This window comes from Xiphophorus maculatus, chromosome 19 (genome assembly GCF_002775205.1).
Source record: "Xiphophorus maculatus strain JP 163 A chromosome 19, X_maculatus-5.0-male, whole genome shotgun sequence".
NCBI lineage: Eukaryota > Metazoa > Chordata > Actinopteri > Cyprinodontiformes > Poeciliidae > Xiphophorus > Xiphophorus maculatus.
The window spans coordinates 2,149,975-2,173,278 of NC_036461.1; the positions used below are offsets into that span (position 1 = coordinate 2,149,975).

The 23,304-nt window shown below is 36.8% G+C and overlaps 1 protein-coding gene across 1 annotated transcript in view; it reads right to left on the bottom strand.

Annotated features, from left to right (window-relative positions):
• Positions 1–8,094: 8,094 nt before the first annotated feature.
• Positions 8,095–23,304, bottom strand: part of rnf144a (ring finger protein 144A) — a 28,163-nt gene continuing 12,953 nt past the window's right edge. The window contains exons 2-8 of the mRNA XM_023352279.1: positions 20,003–20,153; positions 19,032–19,136; positions 16,272–16,332; positions 13,999–14,215; positions 13,553–13,700; positions 12,611–12,700; positions 8,095–9,057 (exon numbers count right to left, since the gene is read on the bottom strand). Of these exons, the coding sequence (XP_023208047.1) occupies positions 8,926–9,057; positions 12,611–12,700; positions 13,553–13,700; positions 13,999–14,215; positions 16,272–16,332; positions 19,032–19,136; positions 20,003–20,137 (888 nt within the window). The 5' untranslated portion in view covers positions 20,138–20,153 and the 3' untranslated portion in view covers positions 8,095–8,925. The remainder of the gene's footprint in view (positions 9,058–12,610; positions 12,701–13,552; positions 13,701–13,998; positions 14,216–16,271; positions 16,333–19,031; positions 19,137–20,002; positions 20,154–23,304) is intronic.

Here is a 23,304-nt window from a genome sequence, read left to right on the forward strand (position 1 = left end):
GATTTCCCTGAGTCCTTAATGAGGGAAAGAGCCGAGCTGAAACCAGAGGCACTGACGTGACGGTGTGTGTGTGTGTGTGTGTGTGTGTGGGGAGCAGGTTGAGGGAACAGGTGCATTGCTGGGAGCTGTACTGGTGCAGGGAGCGGCAGGGTGCACAACATCATCTCTGACAATTTCAGTCCCACTAATCAAACACACATCAGCTGCCAGCAACTAAACAGACGCAAACCTGATGTCATGCAAAGAGCTCTTTCAAAATAATGCGTAAAAAAATAAACAATGTAGTCTTTGCAAAGCTCATCCTGACGCTCACCTGATGACAGAAATGAGTTTTCCTGAGTTTCTCCGCAGCCCTTGGCGAGTGTTACTCCCACAAGGTCGGCGTGATTTCCCAGCAGGCCTTTCAGACGAGGCTCAGGTGAACGACTGCAGGCAGAGAAACTGGGAGAAAGGAGGGAGAGTCAGGGAAAAGAAACACAACTAGGTAGATAAAACCAGCAAGAAAGTAAATAAAAAAAGCTGAAGAAGGTTCACCTTCCAGCAGGACAACCAGAGATATTATGGGATGGATTGAACCAAAACAAAAACAAGTAAAAATGATCTCAACTCCACAAACAGAAATCACAGAGAAAAACAACTGCAGTTTCCATCACCAGTTAGTCTGCTTGGCACAATTACCAGAAAAGATTATGAAAGTTTCCAGAATAAACACACTTTGAGGGGGGAGGGGAAGGTTTCCAGAAAAGCAAAATAAACTGAATTTGATGAGGACGAGCTTTGCTAATTAACATCCAGTTGGACTGATCTATGAAAAAACAAACTCTTAAAAACAGGAGCTGGAGAAGTTCACACTTCAAAAACAAAATCTTACCAACTATTTTTTATCAAGTTTCTAGTGCAAATGTCTTACGTCATTTGAAATGAGACAAAACTAATTTATAAGTAACTTTCAGCAACATCTTGTTTTAAGTCACTAATTTCTTAATATTGATGAAAATAGTACCAGATCCAGGGGTGGATTATTTGACATCTTTCCCATGTCAATCTTAATGTTTCTGCTCAACTTGCAGCAGTGAGTGAATGTTGTTGTTGTTGACAGGAAGCAGGCGCTCTAACGGCTCTCTGGTTCCCTCTTCTGGCAGGAAGATCAGTGAATAACAACAATGAAATATTACTTCTAAACAGTGAATGATTATTAAAACACAAGTTATCACTTTGCTGTTCCAAGTAGCTGCAAAACGTTACATTTCCCCCCTGAGATGAAGTTCTAAGTCAGTGGAAAAAGCAGATTAATCGGTGTAGTGTTGCAACATGGTTCTCCAACCTAATAGTACATCACTTTACTGCTTGCTAGAGGGAGATTTTATCACATTTACTATGAAAATCAGCTATGATTTTGCATGAATTCTAGTTTTACAGGTTATATAACACTGCCATGTTACCAGCATGTTCATACACTGCAAAAACACAAAATCTTACCAAGTATTTTTGGTCTAGTTTCTAATGCAAATATCTTAAAATAAAACAAAACAACTTAAAGTACCTGTTCAGGAAGATATAGGAGCTGAAGTCATATTAAGCTCATATTTAATAATCCAAGTTTAAACAGTTTTAAGAAAGTATTTACAAGAAAAACAACTGTACTGAATGACTCTTTTTAATCTTATTCTATATTGTTTTATAACTGTACTTTTTCAATGTTTCTGTATGCGTTTAACATATTGAAGTCCTTTGGTAAAATGTTCTTCATAATAGTACAATTTGTTTATTTTTTTTATCTGTGGTCTTTTGAGAAAGACAAAACCCCCCAAAACAAATAAAGACAGAAAGAAAACCAATAAAAAAGAAGAAAAACGGAAAAAACTAAAATAAATATAGAAAGAAAGGCAAAAGTAAAACAAAAGGAAAAAAGAAACAACAAAAAGAAAAACAGGACAAAAAAAATGAAAAATTACAGAAGTTGAAAAGAGAAAAAGAAAAAAGGAAAGTACAATAGAAAAACAGACATTTTTGCTCCTAAGTGAAAAAAAATGCAAATTGAACTTTTTTCCCCATCAATCTTAAACAATTACTGACTTACAACATTCCCGTTTCTTCCTGAAAAGTTACTGCAAGTCAGTTTTGTCTTATTTCAACTGTACTAGATATTTGGATAAGAAACTAGAGAAAACTACTTGGTAATGTTTTGTGTTTTTGCAGTCAGCGGTATAAGTGATGAGTTTATAGCATATTCTGATATAACGCCTGAAAGGCCTGAAGTTTGAGCAGCAGGACGATCTGGCAGCAGGGAGCAGGAAGGCGGGCCCCCAGCCAGCACACATGTGACGCTCTCATTCTCCACACGGAGCAGGTGCAGCGGCCTCCATCCCTTCCTGTTTCTGCAGACTCGGAGCTTTTATCTGCTCCTCCACCAGGTGATTCAGATCAATCCCCGCGCCTCCTGGCACGCTCTCCCTTCAGATAACGCATCGGCTCCGCTGCACATCCACAAACTATGTCGCTATGGCGCCCGCAGATGGCAACTTCCTGTGGTCTCGCCCGGCGATTGGCGGAGAGACTTCCAAGCAGAGAGCAGCTGGCGAGGGGATGATGTATCGCCGAGCGTTTGCACTTTCATTTTCAGGGTTGTCTTGTTAATGCTCCCGATCCAGCATCTGGCAGGAAGTCGACACAAAGGCAGAGAGGAGAGGGAGAGAACAACCTGTTCTCTGGCAGACCTTAACAAAAGGCTGACACATGTCTGATGAGCACAAAGAGCGGCACAAGAACAGACAGAGCTGCCCAGGATGAAGAGAAGACGCCTGATGCAAGCTAAAGATGTGAACACCGCCTGCTAAAGGTCAATAACCAGAAACAGGAAAAATTACAAATGTTCAATCCGTTCTCTTGCTGAACATTTAAAGCTGTAGCACATAACTTCTATAAAAATATGTTTTTTATTGTCTCCATGTTGTGACAGTTTATGAGACAAATAATCTGTGGAAAGATTGATCTCCTCCAACTGCTATTGCCATCTGAAGAAAACACCAAAAACAACCAATCAGAGCCAGGAGGCGGGTCTTACCGCTGTCAATCTATCTCTTGTAAACGCTACTTAAAGTGCTCTTAGATGGCAGCCCAAGGAGGGGAAAAATAAAACCCATCCATCCATTATACAACACACTTATCCCTAGTAGGGTAAGTGTAGGGTGCTGCTGCGAGTAATGCCAAAATTAATGATAAATAATAAAGACTTTGTGGAATTCTGATTAATAATATGGTATGTTAGTTGAGTTACCATCCCCACCCCACTAGAGGCAGTAAAGACGCAACTAAGGAGAAGATTTAGAAGTACACAGAAAGCTACAGAATTTGTTAAGAACTGTGAGCTGAAATAAATAAAAGAGGGAAGGTCAAATGTATGCTTTCCTAAAGGTGAAAGATATCACAGATTTCAAAGGAAAATAAAAACGAGAGATCGCTGATAATATAGCAAACAGCACCCCCTTCATTTCCGGAGTGCAATGGTTCCATTTCCAAATATGGTATTGGTCTGTGGTCTGTTCCCGCCCTTACCGTTTGGTGCAGCGAGGTCGTTCTTGATATTTCAGGGACGCCGGCCGCCGCTGAGACGCCATGGTCCGGTCGCTCCTCGTCTGCTGCTCTGCTAACAACAAAAAATGGCTTCAATAATTTCATCAGGGACAAAACAAACAATTTCGAATAAGTTTTCCAAAAAACTAACTTACCGAATAACAAATGCAGCGATTTCAACATGGCGCTCCAGCGGCCTGGTCGCCCAGTTTAGCTTCACCTCAGCAGGTGAGTTAAGGAGCCGAGTTGGTAGCCCCGAAAAAAGTTTTGAGTCATTCAGGCTGGGCGTCCAGCCGGACTCGGCTTTTCGTCCTATCAGGTCAGAAAAAGCCGTTTTTAAACCGAGGTTCCAGAATGGATGAATGTTATAAAGCTGGTTTCATATCTCAGAGCGAGCTGCGTCCTATTTCAAACGCTTACGTCGAAACTGCGCCACGTTTCTGTCCGGCATGGCGCATGCGCCTCACACTCATAAAAAAAAAAAAAAACATGGCGCCATTCGGCAAGGTTGCCAGATTTGACAGAACCCGTAAAACCTGCGCAACTGCAAAAAACAGTCCAAGTCTCAACCTCTACTAAAACTCATCTTAATAGCACTATATGCTTTATCCATAGTTTATCCCTAATATAGTTTTAGAATAATTTAGAGAAACAGTTAAATTTTGTGTGTTTATTTATATTTTATAATGTAGGACTGAAGAAAATATTTAAGTTTTGAAAATTAAAATTTTTCTAAGAACAAACCAGTTCATCTCTAATACAGCTTTTAGAATAAATTGGAGAAATGGTGCAAATAGATAGATAGATAGAAAGATATAGTCCCTACTACATTAGGGATAAACTGGCTTGTTTCTGGAAAATGTACATTTTCAAAGCTTAATGCTGAACTGTTGCTCCAGTCCTGATGTACGGAGAATGAAGAGTGCAAAATGACAATTAATACCAAATAATTATTTAAATGTGCCAGTTTATTAAAACTCTTGACTCTCCATCTCTTTTGATCCATCCTTAAGTAAGAAAATGTTATTCATGCTTATTTAGAAATGTACAATAAAGCTTTCTGAAACACATTTTTCTTTATTTTTGATTCATTTATGCATATATAAGTAAAAAAAAAAACTTAATTAAAAGTTTAGCTTGGATTTAATTCAATGCAAAACGTGACGTTCTTGTCGTTGTGATGTTTCTGAGCTAACTGAACTTTACTTCCTGGTCAGGATCCAGCGCTGTGAGGAACAGAGACCCTCAGCCTTCAGTGAAACCAGCAGTCGGGTCCATTATTCAGTCCAGTAGCTCTGCATCCCGGGACATTTACAGCCAATTTGTGTCCTCCAATATGGATGTAGATTTTTCAGGTATTTGTATGTCAAGTATTTACCAACACAGAGCATGTTATTAGCAAAATAAATATATATATATATTTTGTATGACTAGAACGTTTTAAGTCTTTTGCATTTATCAAAAGCCATTTTGTTTTCTTGAAGATGAAAATCATTTAAAATGTTATTTTACTTTTTGTACTTGAATACATTTCAAGATTTGTACTTTTTTAAGCTTTTGAGTAAAACAGTTCAACCTGTACTTTTACTAGAATATTTCTTCATACAAATATCTGTACCTCTACTTAAGTAGAGAATGTGAGTACTTTTGACACCTCTGTGTTCATGCTCTTATTTTGAAGTGGCTGGAGACTGCTTACGTAGCAGTTCCGTTGCGTGCCTCTCCTCACGTTCTCTATTTCGCCTTAATAACTTTATTTAAGACAAGAATAGGAACATAATAAAACAGACAGTAGTGAACAAGATATAAACATATGAATACAATGTCTGAGGGCGTTATAAAACATGAAAATTATGTCAAATTTAAGAAGTAGTCTTTCAAGGACATAATGAATTAAAGTTAGCAATTCCAGTTAGCTTCTGCTAAATCTTAGCGCAGAACTTTGTCCACCTCTTAAAATGCTTCGCCTTGGTGTTATTCAAGAGATCTGTAGTTGTACATAGTTAACTGTGACCATAATGATGAAATAATGCAGCATTATTTAATATTTACACATCAGATTTCTTCAACTCTTTATGGTAATATCGCTAACTCTTGTAAGTGCAGGATTTCATAAACAAAGATGGCTGAATGCATGTTGGCCGTTTCTCCTGCTCAAAGATGCTTTTATGGGGTCAGAAAACGTTTTATTTAGGAACCTTTTTCCTTTTTTTACACAATGACAACACACTGATGACATCATAGAATCAACTTACAGTAAAGGGCTTGTCAACAATGCCTTAGCAACACATGCTCCCTGGGCTGATTAGCATCAGAGGATTTTTACCTTTAATGCGCCGGGAGGGCTGCCTGATTTAGGCCTTTTAAGGCTTTCACTTTCTATTTGGCTAAACTTTCAACATAGGCCTAAAATCTTTCCACAATAATGTGGATACAAAGTCCTCTGAGGCGATAAGTTGCTGCTAAACTTAAAGGGGAGTGCCACTCAGTTTCAGGTGATAAGCGAGCAGGGGCGTAGCCACAGGGTGGCTGGGGGGGGACCGGCTACCCTCCTATTCTACATAGACTCCATGTCAGTAGAAGGGGTGAATCATATTAACCAAATTAATCATGATTCATTATTATTGAAGTAAACATCAACTAATTTGGTAAACGTTTAATTGTTAGCTGGAGCATAAAAAACGCCATTTGCTGAAAGAACAACACAGAACAGTGATTGAACCAAAACTATAAAAAAGTTTATAAACATTTAGCATTTAAGATGAAAAAAACTCTTTTGTAAATCCTCAAGTTGCAGTTTTACCTTCACCTGTAAAAATTAAAATGCTTTAAAAATTAAAGCAACTTTTGCTATCCATTTATTAATCCAGAAGATAATCAACATTTCTTTAGCTTAACTACAAATGAAAGAAATTTATGTTATTGCATTTTAGGCAATAACATTATTGTTTTATTTAAAAAAAGTAACATAATTACTTCAAATATTGTGTAAAAGAGGCTTATGTGGTTAAATGAAAAATTTGCCAAATGTGCCAATTTTTTATCTATTGGTCAAAATAATCCATACAATAATCAATTACTAAAATAATTGTCAGCAGATGACAGAAAGGCACCTGCTGCAATTAATATATTTTTTAAAATTTTATTTAGCAAAAATTGATCATTCCTGTTAATTAACAAGAGATTACAGAAAAGTGTCTAATTTTCATTTCTAATCCCTTTGGCAGTTTGATTTATATGATGTTTATTAATAATAATAATGTGAAAAATCAGCTTCAGACAACTACACAAAACATCTCTCCATAAAGGAGCAAAAAGGGAAATGAAACAGTTATTTGCAATTTGTAGTCAGTAATTTTGAATTTAAGTTGATAAGTTGAACAGAGTTAGCTTAATGGCGCTAAAAACAGAGTTTTATACAGTTAAGCTATGCTAAGCTGAAACAGGCTAATCATGTGGTTAGCCACTGTAACAAACAAATCTATGCTAAGCGGATCTATGTGTTTTGTTTGGGTAAATAAATGGTTTGAATATTCAAGGTTTGCCCCAATGTTCATGAAATTGCAATTTTACAGTTTGTGCTCCTGCCTGCCCCCCCAAGAAAAACAAATCTAGACACGCCCCTGCAAGACAGCTGGGGGCAAATTTTATTTTAACCACAAGAAAAAAAAAACCCAATATTTTTATTAGATTTGAGTGGCAATCCTCTTTAATACGTCTGCCTAACAGCTGGAAAAAAGACTGTAATATACAAGACACACGACTCTCAGCACGGTTCTATTAAAAGCGCAAGATTATAAAACATTGACATCATCGAGAGGACGTGCTGTACAGAGAGCTGACATGCGTGGCGCAGCTCTCCTCTGCTACCGGCTGAATCTGTGGAGCTACATTGAGTGAGGCAGTAAGGCAGGGGTGTCCAAAGTGCGGTCCGGGGGCCATTCACAGCCCTTGAAATGATTTTCAGGGGCCCTTTATCACAATTCAGAAATAACCTGAATTTGGTTTGCTGGTTCAGGCGGTGGATACGGATTTAAAAACAATTTTAGGGTGAAATCTTAAAATGTAAATGTATTAAAAGATTTTTGCTTTTAATTTATTTATTAGTAACTGGGGTTATAAATGTCTTTATTACTATTTAATAAGATGAAGCGAGAGCCATAAAATCTTCTTATTGTGAAAAAGACTGGGCCTCTTGCAATAACTCAATTTATTGCATGAAAAATGAAAACACACTCAATAATTTCCATTTGTATTATTTATCATTTTTATATATATATGTTTTCTACTAAAAACTGGATGAATAAGGTAATTAGTCTCAACTGGCCCTTTTTCTGAAGGACAATTTTTAATTTTATTTGTTGTTAGTATTATTTAGCTTATTTATTTTGGATTTTTAAAATATTCCAGTGATCAACATTAATTAGAATTTAAAGTTTATTCATATTAGAGAAAGTGCTAGCTTGTTTTTGTTACTTGAAAATGGTCTCAAAGCAACGATATTATCATTTATCACAATAACTTCTGGGACAATTTATCGTCCAGCAAAATCTAATAATATTTCATAAAGTATTTTAGAATTTTAATAAATTTAATCCTTGATTACAGGTGATAATTTTAACTGAAGTTTCTTTTATTTTAAAATAAAAATGGCTTCCTTAGATAGGTAAACAATTCATCATTAACATCATAATTGTTGTTTATTGTAATAACTTCTGGGAAAATTTGCTACCTTGAAAACGACAAAAAAATGTAGAAAAATATCAACTTGAAAAATTTAGAATAATGTTTTTTTTTATCTTTTAAACCTGCAAAACCATTTTATATTTTTAATATACAGTAATTTAAAAAACTGACTGCTATCATGTTGACTTTACTGCCTATCAGAAAAAAACACATGAGATATTTTTTGCAATAATAATGAAATACAAAAATACTAAGAAGTATTTCCAACGAGCCGTTTCTGGCCCCCTGCCGAACCGTTTGGACACCGCTGCAGTGAGGGAGAGCTTTAGTGTTTACAGAGCAAAAAGGTAGAAATCCTTCTACGGGCGGCGAAGGCGTCCGTTCAGCAGACCAGGAAATGTTCGCATCCACCCAAAAATAATTACAACACTAAAAAAAAGAAAAAGAAAAGAAGAGCAGACGTTCTTTGCATTCCCAAACCGTCCAAAGTTTTCCCAACGTCTCAGCGGAGGAACCTCGTCTTTTCTGTCCTCCTCATGCAGAGCGGCGGCTGCTTCAGGCCCAGCTCGGAAAAATGAAGCTCTCTCAAAGCTGGTGGGAGGAAAACAGAATGGAAAAGTGGTGAAACTTGTCGGGAAGAAGATGCGACGTGTCGCTGCGGGGCGTTTAGGTCGGCAGCGGGTCGTCGTCGCCTTTGCTGCATTTGCACTTGCAGCAGAGGACGATGGGCGTGGCCAGCAGGAGGAAGGGCGAGGCGACCAGCAGCAGCAGGCCGAACCCGGCGAAGATCCCCACAACCTGACCGGAAAACAAACGACATTTCAAAACAGGAGTAGCATTTAAAATATTTTTAGGAAGTGTCTTTTTGTCAAGAATTAGATTCAAAAAGTGATTTTTTTAGATAGAAAAATAAAGTCTGTTAGTAAAATAAAGATGCAATATTACCAGATAAAACTGTTTTAATGAGAGCAAAGCTTCATTATTCAGATCTGTTGTGATTATTCAGATCTAGTTTATGATTCTTTCTTCTAAATAAACGTGTTCAATCGTTTCAAAGTTCTGCTGCTGATAATAATCTGATCTTGATGTGTTAAAAAGTGAAGTTTTTCTGAAGTGTAACTTCACCAAACGCTCAACAATTTTTAACATTTTTGGATAGGCAAAAAATTACTACTTCATTCTCCTAATATAATGACTTTTCTCATATTGCTGCTTCTTATTTAATTAATTCTCGTAATATTCTGACTTCATCATCGTAAATTAATGTTTTCTTTCTTATCCTGGCCCTAAAAATTCCTAACAGGATTTAGATTCGTTAATCTGTTAATTCTGTTTTTCAGAAAATTATCTTAGATCCGTAGTTTGCAACCTTCACAACTTTTATTCTCAGAGAAACCAAATAAAACTTGTTTAGAGCTGCAAATGTTACAAAAAAGACAAATTATAATAATAGGTAAATACCTGCTTTAGGAAATTTGTTGCCATTTTTAAAGATGTAACTTAAAAAAAAATAAAATACAGACATAAAATTTCGCAAAGAAAAATATGTCTTTTTTTTCTGGGACAGAAAATTATGTAAAAAACAACAAAAAACAGATCCAACCTAAGAATAAGAAAAACAAATCTAAAAGCTTGTTGCTGGTATCTTAGTGTCACTGTGTGAAAATTCAATACAAAGATTGTTGGAGTGAACTGACAAACATTTCAGCAGAACTACAAACTGATGCAGGAATTAATGCAAAAGGAGCCCCAACCAAGTGCTGAGTGGATTTAATGACATACTGTAAGTCTGCTAACATTTTTATGCTTAAATAACTTTTTTTGGTCTGATGAAATATTTAAATTCACTGAGAAACTGAGTTCTAGGTTTTCATTACCGTCAATAGCCACCTGAATTATATTACTGTGTGGAAGGAGTCTGTAGAGTTTATGAGATTCACTTTTTGAATTTTATCATGGAAATAAATGAACTTTTCGAAGATATTCTTTTGAGATGTTCAGTTGCTAGCATTGGGCAGCGGGGGGCAGCAGAGGGAAGTTAAAACCAAATCCTTGTTCATTTTCTCGTTTCCCTACAGCTGTAGCGTAACAGAAAATAAATATGGACACAAAAGAAAGAAAGAAAAAGAAAATTAAGAAGGAAAGAAAGGAGTAACAAATAAAATGGAAAAAGGAGGGAAATTAATATTCACAATGTCTCTTAATAATCTTTGGCTAAAATGATAAATTAACAAAAGTTTATAAATATAAATGTAATAAACTAAGGCAGAGTTTAGCATTTTTCCATTTTTTGTTGCATGTCCACCACAGAATAAGACAAAAAAAACATCCAGTAATGTTTTTAAATCTTTTTTTTTTCTTTATTTGAATGGAAACTTTATGTTTTCTAAATATATTTTGTTTATTTCAAAACCAACAATGGAAATAAAATGGCAGTTTTGAAGAAATAATAAATTTTATACTGTAGATCTTCATAAAAAATTACAAGATAATGTAACAGCTGTGGCTCTAAGTGAGTTTTATTCTGTTGAACTGAGGAAAACATTAGATTTTTAGGATTTTAACAATAGCAGAATGCCGATGTAGCTAGAAGAATAAAGGATAAATTTAGAAAGAAATTAAAATTTCTAGATTTTTTCAGACTATATATGGCAATTTTACAGCAAATGTTAATGTGATAAATGATAATATTGTTGTTTTGAGACCATTTTCACTGAAGTAATAATCCACAAACATATTCTCAAAGATCAATAAACTTTAAATTCTAATGAGCATTTAAGTCTGGAACTGGAAGACAATTTAAATATCCAAAATAAATAAATGAAAAAAACACAAAACAGAAACAACATGTAAAAATGAATTATGAAGTCAAAACTGTTCTTAAAAAAGACCAAAACACCAGACTGAAGACGTTTCTCAGGTAGAAAACAGAAAAGAGAAAAACAATAATTCATGCAAATGGAAATTTTGAGCTTCTTTAAATTTCTCAAGCAGTCAATTTTTTTTAGTGCTTTAGTGTAACTTATTTAATTCACCACAAGGGGGAACCAAAGCACAACAAAAGGAACAACTTAGGGAATAACAAGAAAAGACCTGAAACATGTTTTTCCTGCTCGTTTGGAGAGAGGAGGAGATATTTAGGATTGTTAATCATTTTTCAGCGTTTTATTTGTGTTTCTGGTAAACAAACTCTTTCTTCCAGTGAAGCACAGATTGGACCTGTTAGCCAGTCTAGACGCTGTTCTCTGGTTTAGATTATTCAGACTCTGCTGTCCTGCAAACACGTTCATCCTGGAACATTTCTCGTTTCTGGGGGAGATGAGAAGCAGCTGACGGAGGGAGAAAGCTTCAGCAGGATCCAGCCAGATGAAGTGCAATCACATGACTCAGCCTGGCCCGCTCAGAACAGATGCCAATGTGTATGCTAATGCCGGAAAATAGCAAGTACGTCGGACACAGTGACGCACCGCACTCTGAATAGACAACGCCGAACTCCTGGGTGAAACTTCAGAAATAAAACCATCTATGGAAGATCGAAGCACATTCTTTCTCCTGAGTTTACTTTACACTACTCTCTGAAAGTCAATAAAACTTTTAAATTGGAAGAAGTTAGCAGGATCCACAGATGTTTGATAATGAAAGCCAGATTGAGGAGTCAAAGGAAACTGTCTGCGGGATGCTTCGCCATGACGACGACTCAAAACAAAACCAGTGATACTGGAGAAAAAGTCCTGGGTCTAGTCAAAGCCCATCTTGATCTAATTTAGATTCAGTCTGGTGAATTGAACACTGCAAAAATACAAAATCTTACCAAGTATTTTGGTCTAGTTCTAGTGCAAATATCTTAGGAAGCACAAAATAAAACAAAACTAGCTTTTCAGCAAGATATCAGTTTGTTTTAAGTCAATAATTCTTTACTAGTAATAAAAAGTACTAGTTCCAATCCTCAGCAGAAGCGCCACATGAAAATAAATAAACAAATTAACTGCAGATATTTAGCCAACTTCACCAAGTATATAGCAGTTCAGTCATCCAGCCACCAGGGGCGCTGGAGTGAAGCCACCTATCTTATCCTAAACTGTAAAAACTTGATCTGGAGGCACCAGATCTAATTTGGAATCAGGTTGTTTGGATCTTTTTGTTCAGGGTTGTTAATTTTACAACTAACATTTTTACAGCTTACAATTTTACAGTTCTTAAGTACAGTTTTGCAATTTAAATGAGGTTTATTGTTTTGTCTGTTCATTCACCACAAGTTACTAAAACATGTCTAAATCAGATAAAACTCCACAACATCAGAGAAACACATCAGAAAGGAACATCAAGTGTAGGAGCAGGAAAACGTTCTCACCTGTGTTCTGTGCCAGATCACCGACGCCCTGGAGTGGCCCAGTTTGTTCCGACACGGCCCTTTGTCATAGTGGATCAGCAGGAAGTCGTCCTGGTACACACACACACATACACACACACACATACACACACACAGAGTTAAATAGCGATCATTGGCAGCCTTAAAGACGTCTAGATGTCTCCTCATGCAACCAGCTGAAGAATCCAAACTCTAATTTATCTCTTCCAATGAACCGAAATGAAAATGTAAATCTTCCCTGACCAGTTCATTTGTTGTCTCCAATTGTATTTTTTTAAAGGTGACCCATAATTCAAAAACACAAAACCTAACAAATTACTTTTGTCTACTTTCAAATGCAAATATTTTACTTCACTTGAAATAAGACAAAACTAACTTATAAGTAAGTTTTCATCTACATATATGAGGTTGTTTTAAGTAAAAAGAAAATCCTTAATATTAATGAAAAAGTTCTAGTTCTATTTCCATGTTATTTGATTTACATACATTATAGGATGTTATAAGTGAAATAATCTACTAGTAGAACTAGAATTTTTCACCAATATTAGGGATTCTTCAAAACTTAAAAACAAGCAATATGTAGATGAAAAGTTACTTATAAGTTAGTTTTGTCTAAATAAACGGGCAGAATTCTCCTGGGGTTGCTAGGTAACGGGTGGAGTTCTGCTGGGGTTGCTAGGTAACGGGTGGAGTTCTGCTAGCAACCCCAGCAGAATTACGCCCTTGGCAGAGAGTCGGTCAATAATTAGTAGATTTTTGAAGACACCAAAAAGCATAAACTTGGTGTCAAAAACAGCTGGGTATTTTTTAATCTTTTCTTTTTAAGCGCTTTGTATTTTTTGAGATCCAAATGGAAGAACAAAAACATGAAAAATGTGAATTTTTCCTAATAGTTCTCCTTTAAGGCAAAATGAGGCAACTCACATCCAAGGACTCCAGGCAGTACCAGCAGAAGGCGTGTTTGCAGTTCTTGCACATCATCTGGGCGCAGCCCTCGTCTCTCTCGATGTAGACTTTACACTTGGGGCAGCGCTTGATGGGGGCGTCGTCCTCTTCGTTCTTGTAGAAAGAGCTGGGAACCAGCAGGAGCCCAGTTACATTACGTCTAACTCGCTTTTAAAATAAAAGCACATTATTTTAAAATGTGCTTTAAAATAATGTGAATTATTATTTGCAGAATATAATTATAGAATAAAAATAATTATTTTAAAGTCATAATATACAAAAAAAGTTTCATGAGCTTTTTTTGTAAAAGTTCCACATCTACAAATTGAATGTTACTGTAAATTTGAACAGATATTTATTAGCAGGGAGCTTTAGACTGTTAATTGTTGTTTTCCTGATGTTTTGCGGCTCCTGGAAGCTGGTACCTGTTTTCCCCGGGTAGGAAGGAGGCGATGGGCGGGTTGCTCTCCTGGCAGGCCTGCCCCGGGTGCCAGGCGGCCTTGCAGGCGGAGCAGAACTCCAGGGCGCAGACGGCGCACTGGACCAGCTGAGGCAGAGCCGGGGAGTCGGTTTCCTTCAACTGGCAGACGGCCTGGCAGCTGGAGGACGGGCACCACGTCCTGCACGGGTCCAACAGAACCTCTGGAGCCACAGCAGTAAAATACATCACTGTTTAAAAACTAAATTACGTCTCTTTGGATTAAATGGACCGAAGCAGAAATTAATATTGTTTTATTCACTGCAAAAAAGAAAAACTAAAATGTTTCCTAATGAAGGAGAAAGTCAGAAGGTTAGTGCGCCCTGCTCACCAACCAGCTGAGGAAAATGCTTCAACTTTCAGTTTCTTTATTTTCAGTCCATCTTTACAGGATTTCATTGGGCCGTCATCAGGTTTCATTCTCAAAACAACGTTACTCTCGTATATTGTGACTTTTCTCGTATTATTACAACTTTTCTCAAAGTAATACGAGAAAAAACGTAATTATTAAAACAGTAATAAGACTTTTTTCATATTATTGTGACTATTCTTGCATTATTATGAGATTATCCATGCATTATTACTTTTCATTATTACGACTACAAGTTATTTTGTATTGTTTTGACTTTACGTAATATGAATTCATTCTCGCAATGTTACGACTTTATTGTTGTATCGTAACACTTTTTCACGTAATATTACTTAATCGTAGGATTTTTTTTCTTATAGATATTATTTTCTCAGCTTTACCCTAATCCTCCATCGTACGGAAAACCTTCAAACTGCCGAATAATTATTTATAATGTGAACGAAATGTGATGCAGTCATTTGTGATTTTAGATATTTTAAAGCTGAATAAATATTCAGCTGAAAATGCTTTTTAAACTGCATTTAAAGAATGTTTCCGTCACTTCATTACAGTTTATTTTTCATTATAGTTTAAATTAATATTAAATATCCAAATATGTTAGTATAACACGGAAACAGTTATTCTGTTGGTCGATAAATGAACTTTCTTCCACTCCTTCTACAAACTATTTCAAATATTTGCATCTGTCTCCAAAGACAATTTTTCTTTTCCTACTGGGTGAAAGTACACAGATTGTTGTTCTTCCATTTTGTTGCTTCTCTCCCTGTTTTCTCTGCCAAGAACCCCGAGAACCCCAGAAACACGTCCGGCTCGGTCTGAGACGGAAAAATGTTCTGACTGTTCTGATCCAAACCAAATTAAACAAAAATGTTCATCTGTCTGAGGCTTTTTGGTTTACAGACACCCACACACCCATACACACACACACCCACACACACCCACACACACACACCCACACACACACGCACACACACACCCACACACACACACACGCACACACACACACACACACACACCCACACGCACGCACGCACGCACACACACACACACACACACACACACACACACAAAATCCAGCTTTTCAAAGGTAAGTTTTCAAACTTTTCCATCATCGCAGCTTGGAGATAAAAACAATGTAAAAGACATTTAATATTGTCACGAATCTCAATCTAAGTTATTGCGATAAATGATAATAATGAAAAAATAATGCAAGTTCTCTCACAGATAAATAAATTTTAGTTTTAAACAAAAAGAAAACATTTTAAATATTAAAAAATAAACAAACAAAACAACCAAGTCAACAAATAAAATGGGTACTGGAGTCTCCGTAAAACAAACTGTCCTTCAAAAAAGAATTAGTGAGACCAAAGCAACAACTGAAAATGTATTTTAATTTATTACACAAATAATTGATTTAATGCTTATTTTGACAAGCATAGTTATTAACAATATGTTGTAATCTATTCTAAACTAACATATAACAAAATTGTAAGTTTTTAAAAGTGTCAATTTATTTTGAGTTACATTTAACATATTAAATACAAGCTAACCTAATTTTTATTGGCCAAAAATAAGGAAATTTTAGTCTGATTTAACTTCAGACAGTGAGAAAAAATTATCCATCCTTTTATACAGTGTATGAAAACTTCTGGGTTCAGCTCTAAATAATAATTTTGAAATTCAAGCCTTTACTCAAACATCAGATTACACTTTATTACAAAACTGTGCAGTTTGATTATGAAGCACTTTCCAAACACGTGATTGAAATTCAAGCATTTTCAAGGTTTTCAAGCACCTGTCTGAATCCAGGTGTGACAGTCCAGGAATAAATAAAACCTGCAGTGACTCACCGCGCTCGAACTGAAGCTTCTTGTACCTCTGCATCATCTCCGTAGCCACCATGCACTCGATCTGCAGACAGACGAGAGAAGAGGAGGAAATTATCCAGCTGCTCTGAATATTCACACAGAAATACATCCATCATTTCAGGAAAAATATCATCTTATTAAGCTCCAGTTTTGTCATTTTCTTGCTTCTGAAATCAAGAGAAATTTTAGTTACTGACGCTAGATAATAAAAAAAACCTGATGGTATGACTGGAAATTAAATTTTTGCCGTTTTCTTCCCTTTTTGTTCAATTGAGAGCTTCAATAAAAAACAGCAAATTGCAAAATATGATTAAGTGATGTGACAGTGTGCAGCTTAGTGATATTATTCACTGTTTTATCAGTGGCGTCCTGAAGAAGATTGTTTTCACAAATTTCTTAGTTTAAAAAGTTGGAAATTTTAGACTTTTGAACATTTTCTGAGCTTCATAAATGGGAAAACTCAAATTTCCTCATCAATTTCCAAGTTTTCTCTTGAAAATTTCTGAAAGTAGCAAATTTTCAACTTTTCAAACTCAGAAATGTTGGAAATTTCAGATTTTTTAATGCAAATACTTAACTTTTGGAGCTCAAAAATTTCAATGCTTTTTCTAGAAATTTTTTTAGATAAACCTCAAAATTTCTGAGATTTTTGACCAAAATTTTCTCCTCCTTTTTTCTTTTCTATCTATAATATCCCTAATATGATGCTGTATATTTCAGATGAGAATGTTTTTCAAGAACAATACATTTAATTTTTTACTTATTACCTAATTTTTTTTTTTTTTTATCACACCAGTACCACCAAATCAAATTCTAAGTCCATCCCTGGATCTGATTCTTATTTTGTGGGAGGAAATAGAGAGAGGAGCGTCCAGGTGGAGCAAACAGGGTTAGCCTCATTTAGTGGTCGATGCATCGAACATTCAGGCTTTGTAAAGAAGAATCAATTTTACAGCGAAGGACCTGCTGAGAGAAGAGAAAGACTGGCAGGAGTAGCTGGGGTTTCATCAGCAGCAAGTTGATCAGACGCTAATTGATCAGAAACATAATGCTGCGGTGGGCAGAACCACGATGAGTCTCTGAGGTGCAGTAAAGAACCGAGCGGATCCGACCCACACAGAACGGACGGAGCTGAGCAGCAGCTTTAGAAAGATGTAACAGGTTGCACTTATAAACACGATGCAATGTGACGACATGCACCCAGCCGCCTGCTGGAGTGCAAAAAGCAGCTAGCTGATGATGACTAGCCATCAGGTTGTCAACACAGCGCGCTAAATCTTAAATATACGCATGAGATAAAGAAAAAAAAGGATGAAGTGCTTTGCAGCTGATTAGACAACCAGATCAACCAGGTCAGGAAAAAGGTTTAATAAAAAATAAAACAATGGTGAGGGAAATAGGTAAGTTATGCTAGCTTGACTTTGACAACCTTAACATGGAGATGTGCTGCAGAATCTGATCATTTATTAACAATCATTAAATAAACACCAAGCCTGAAAACGTGAAACTGTAACGGACTGAATGATCTGTCCGGGAACTGTTTGCATGTTTTTGAATCCTGATATACTAGTAAAGCTGTTGTAAGTCGGTTGCTATGACAACGGGTTTGCCACAAAGAGTGAGAAAAGAGAAGAATACAGGTGGTTTTCAGTTATTCTTCACTGGTTTTTTTGCATTATTTTCTCTTTACTGCCCAGCACTAAATTATAAGTAATATCTGCGTCTCACAAATATCAGGAAATATATATTTTAAGTCATATAATAAGGGGAATATCAGCTTTTGGCCATAACAGCAACAATAATATCAGATATTAATACAATAGTTTGCATTAACGCAGGGTATCTTTATTTGGTACTAAAATTAGTTTAATGATCTTAAATAATTTAAACGTGACCACAACAAAAAACACTTAGAGAGATGAAATTGTTGAGGCTCATTTTCAAATCCAACCAATAACTAATAATTTATATGAATGAGTGTGTTACCATCGGGTTTCCCCATTAAGTGAGAAGCAAGGGACTTCTCACTTGAAATTAAATAAATTTATCTTAAGCGTTACTCCAAAAGCTAAAAATGTAATTTATACCAGGTGAGTCTTTCTCACCTGGAATGTGGAATGTGGAATGTGGACCGGTACCGGTACCGGACTGATTCTGAGCCTTCAAATGACTTTAAGCTTCTTATAACTTAGAAGTTGATGTAAAAATAATGTTTGTTTTAGCTACAAAATGATTATGCCCAGCAGCAAACAACATGTCCCCAACTACAGCACAGAGCAGCTCATCGATGTAGCAGCTTGTAGCCTGACGGAAAAACATTTTGCTAGACAATGTCAAACATTGAGAAGTTTTAATTATTATCAAAAATTATCAAACAGCGGTTTGTAGCCAAAAATACCTCAGAAATGTACAGAGAATCAACTCATTTAAAGTTTAAACTCAGTTTCACACAAACACAAAGACCCTAGCATAAATGTTTGACTGTTAAACTGGACCCTTCCAGGTTGCTATCAAGCTAATTTTCTAGCAGCTTTACTAATCTTTTACATTACATTACCAAGACACATTAAAACAAACCTTTATCTTGGCTTTTTTCTATTCTTCTTTTCTATTCTGTATTTTCTCCCTCCCTGAAGGATAAGTCCTTTTTTGAGACACTAAGTGGCTGCTTAGTTTGCTTTTCCTTGGGCCGGCCCTGACTAAAATAAAAACATTATTGGTGATGACAGTTTTGATTTTTACCTCATTTTCCTGCAAATGTCCTCTTTTAGGGCAGGCAGAGTCAGGACAGCTAATTGCAGTTTCAAGGCCTTCTTTAATCAGGAGCTCCACATACTGCTTCAGGCACTGAAAATAAAATACAGAACCACATGTCAGGGTTGCGTAAGAAGTATTCACACCTCACAAAACCTTTTCACCTCATGTTTCCAGTGGAAATCCTCCAAAATCCTCTGGCTGTGAAACTAGAGCGTCCACAGCCAGGAAAACTTTGGACTAATTTAACTTCAGCCTGTATTTAATTTCTTTTAGATTAGAAAAATTTGCAAAGTAAATAGTAGGTATCAAGTATCAGATAGCAAAGCTCAGCTCAGACGTGTTTACGGTGTCTCTGCCCTCTGTAATAATCTGCGGTGAGCGAACTCTGGTAACTGCTGCCGCCAGCCAGTTTGAGGAAATGGTGGCTAAATTTAGAGCTTATTCTTGGTTGGGCTGTAAAAGCTGACGGATGTCACTTTCTTTCTGTAACATTGGATTATAAACCAATAGTTTAGTGAAACTATTTTTGTGGTTTTCACTGTGTTAAAATGTCACATTGGTTCACTAAAAACACAGAAATACGTCTGGATAAGCCAGAAGTGATCATAAACCAAGACCTTTTTCACATTTTATCATTAATGTATTTTATTAGGACGTTATGTGATAAACCACAAATGTGCTAATAGCGGAGCTAATTTTTGGTTTAGAGTTTTAGCATTTTGGTAAACTATTAGCACACTCAGTTTCCCTTACGTTATTTTTTCCAGTTAGATTTGAATGCGCTAATAGCACAATTCATTTTTCACTTTTAGTAGCTTCACCTAAATCAATGTTTTGGATAGATTCTAAAGTGCATGTAACCAAGCTAAATTTAGCTTAACAAATTTAATTCTTTAGCTAACTTTGTAAACAATTAGTACACTTCGCTTAAATGTGACAGAATCTGTAAAACTCACCAGTGTGCAGAAGACACATTGGCACTGCGTGATGGTGGTCATCTGCTCCAGTGGAAACTCTCCAAGGCACAGTTTACAGGAAACCAGGGGGTCAACGGCCAACTCCCAGGTGGGCCGGTACCGTGCTGTGGTCATCTTCACCTCCACAAAGCTGAGACGAGACAGAGGAGAGCCGCCGTTAATTCAAACACAGATGTTGACAAGTTGTTTATGCTGCAATACATTCAGGGTCGCTGATGTCCAGCCAGTAAAGTAATTTTTGAGCATTGAGTATTGATCATCCGTTTAAATGTGAACCAAAGCGTGTTGAAAGGGAAGGAAAAATGTAGAAATAAGAGAAAACAGAAGAATAAAACAGAGAGAAGGCAGAAAAAAGCTGGTGTATATGTTGCTGCTGCTGCTAACCTAGAAATAGAGCTCCAATTTCTAACTCTAGATGTTTACAGTTAGCATCAAGACCAAAACTTTTTTCTCAAGAATCGTGTTGCAAAATTAAAAGATGCTTCATTGTCAATTTATACATTTAATTATTATCTTCCAATTTATTTTATTTCTATAGCTGATGGTGTTAGCCTCTGCTAATGTCATTAGCTCTAGCTAATGGCGTAAGCTCCTGCTAATGGTGTAAGATCCTGCTAATGGCATATGCTCAAGCTAATGTAACGGACAATGTAAGCTCTAGCTGGCTTTAAATCCAGTTAATACCATTAGATATAGCTAAAGGCAGTAGCTCTAGCTAATAGTGTTAGCTGTACCTAGTAGCCCCAGTTCCTGGTAGTTTTGCTAGCTTTAGTTATAGTGGCGTAAGCACGTGCTGGTGGCTTTGCACTAGCTAATGGCGTACAACACTGCTAATGTCGGTGCTTTAGCTGATGGTGTTATCTGCAGCAAATGGTGTTAGCTCCTGCTAGTTTTGTTACCTCTAGCTAATCGTATTAGCTCCAGTTTATATAACAAACCATAGATTACAAGCCGATCATGTTAGTTTGGTTCAACAGATATCACAAGTCTAACTGCAGATGAAAGGATGTTTGCGGCATGAAAACATCGACCTGCATGACCTTGACGTTGTGGTATTTTTTATATAACATTTTTGAAGTAACTTATGAGCTTTTACGTATCCCAAATACGTAATTCATATTTTAGGTTAATATGAAAACTACGACACATTCAGGCCAGCATGTTCCAGTGGTCATGGATGGCTTTAAGGACATAAGGGAAAAGGAGAGCATAGAGGCAGCTCATTTATGTTTGTCTCCACTTAATCCATGAGTTAAAGATGTGCTTTGTCAGATTAAGCCGTATGGACTAATAAATGCACTCTGTGGAGTGAGTGAGCGCGCACACAAACCGGCCTTTTATATGTAGAGTGACACAAGTTTTCCTGCATAAACACCCAACGTCAGCCATGTTCCGCTTCATGTCAAATAACACACTTTGTGGCATTAAAGAAGAAAACAGCTCAAAGGCTTTGGAAAATCCTGTGGTCATCTACAACAGTCATCTAAGCCCGCTATGAAAATTCACTTTGCGTTAAGTAACATGGCTGCCCCTCTTTCTGAGAGCCGGAACGGGTTATTTTGGGCCGTCTCGTCTCAGCCTGCAGCTGAGCGCAAACAGCTCCCACTCTGCTGTTTACAGGAAGTGGTCCTGCGCTCAGCGTCAGCACTATCAACCTCTCCCCTTGCTGCCTAGCAACCAGCCAGAGGACGATTTCAGAGATGGAGGAGGCAACGAAGAAAGAGGAAAAACCACCGATCAGTCTGCGTCAGTTTGTTGGTTGGCAGCAGAGGACAAAGAACGAGAAGAGAATGAGGTTCAAGAGTTCACAGCACCGATCTGTGGACTCGTGCTGCGTCCATGTGCGACCCGGTAAGGCGGGAGGAAACGGGCCGGATGTCGTCCAGAACCGATCCTCTACTTCAGTCACCACAAAAGATTCATATTTTAATCTCTATCAATTAAAAATGGAAGAAAAAGAAAAGCTAAGTGTACAAGCCTAAATTCAGTTTGAGATTATTCAGACCTTCATAAATTAAGTTTATATTTCTTATGATGATTTAAGATTATCAGGATAAAACTGAAAACCTTCAATGAGTTGCAATGCGTTGTTCTTCGTGGAGTGTTGTGCAATAAGCACACAGAGAAGCACTCTAACTCTGGCTCTCTGCGTACTGACGTCTAAAAAGATATCATTTTGGCCTCATCTGGATTATTCAGATGCTCTGCAGGAAACTTAATGAATTACAGTACATTTTTCTTCAGCAGTGGAGTATTGTGAAGTTACTGAAATCTGATCAGTTTATAAAGGCAAATCTAGGTTTTGCAGCATAAGAGGCCTTTAATAGGCCGACTATTAGGACTAAATCAACTATGAACTCGCACTGATAGGCAATGCTAACACAGTTCTACTTTTTTCCTGTTGTTTTCAATTCTCTAAAGCAATTTGATAACATGATCAAATCGGACTAATACCCATTTCTGTGTTTTTAAACAAAACCTTCAGGTTTTGGTGGATTACTTGGGTGTGCAGTACAACCGAGTAGAGATGCAGCAACTTTTCTCTGTTGGGCAACTTAACTTTCCACCTGTCACTCTAAGCAGTGAGTCAGTTCCTGGTTGACTCTGCAACATATCTCATTTAATAATGAACTCTTCCTCCTTCACATTTCTTCATCATGTCGTCTGTGGGAGGACTGTGGAGAAAACTCTACACCTCGGCTCTGACTCATTCAGATCCTCATCCGTTCGTTCGTTTTCGGACTTCGTGTTGATCAACATGAAGCAACCAGCAGCAGGGTTGCTCCATTATGAGTTCATAAAAACTTAACGACCAATCAGGGTGCAGAAGTGAACCGAAGAGGGAAGAATGTCGTTTAGAAAGGAAATGACATCAGATTACATCATTTATTTAAAACAGAGATTAGCAACAAAACAATAAGTAAGCAAGTCATTTTATTTACACAGCAACGGGGCTGAACTAGACTTTGTGAATTGGGGCCCAACTTCCTGTTCAGACCAACACTGAAAACGTTTCAATCCAGATGGATTCTGGGAAACGGAGTCAAATTTAGTTAGCTAAGAATAAGAACAGCATAAGTCAGATGCCGTTTGACTTATGTTATAAGGTAACACATGATCAATATCAATAAATAATACATCTGACAGAATATTCACTGAACTCTGATCCAGAACTGCACAGCATTCTGGGAAATGTAGGCAGAGAAAAAGTCTCATCTGGGCCTTTCATTAGTTTTTCATTATAGGTTAGTTTTATTTCCTTATGATTTTTTGTTTGTCTA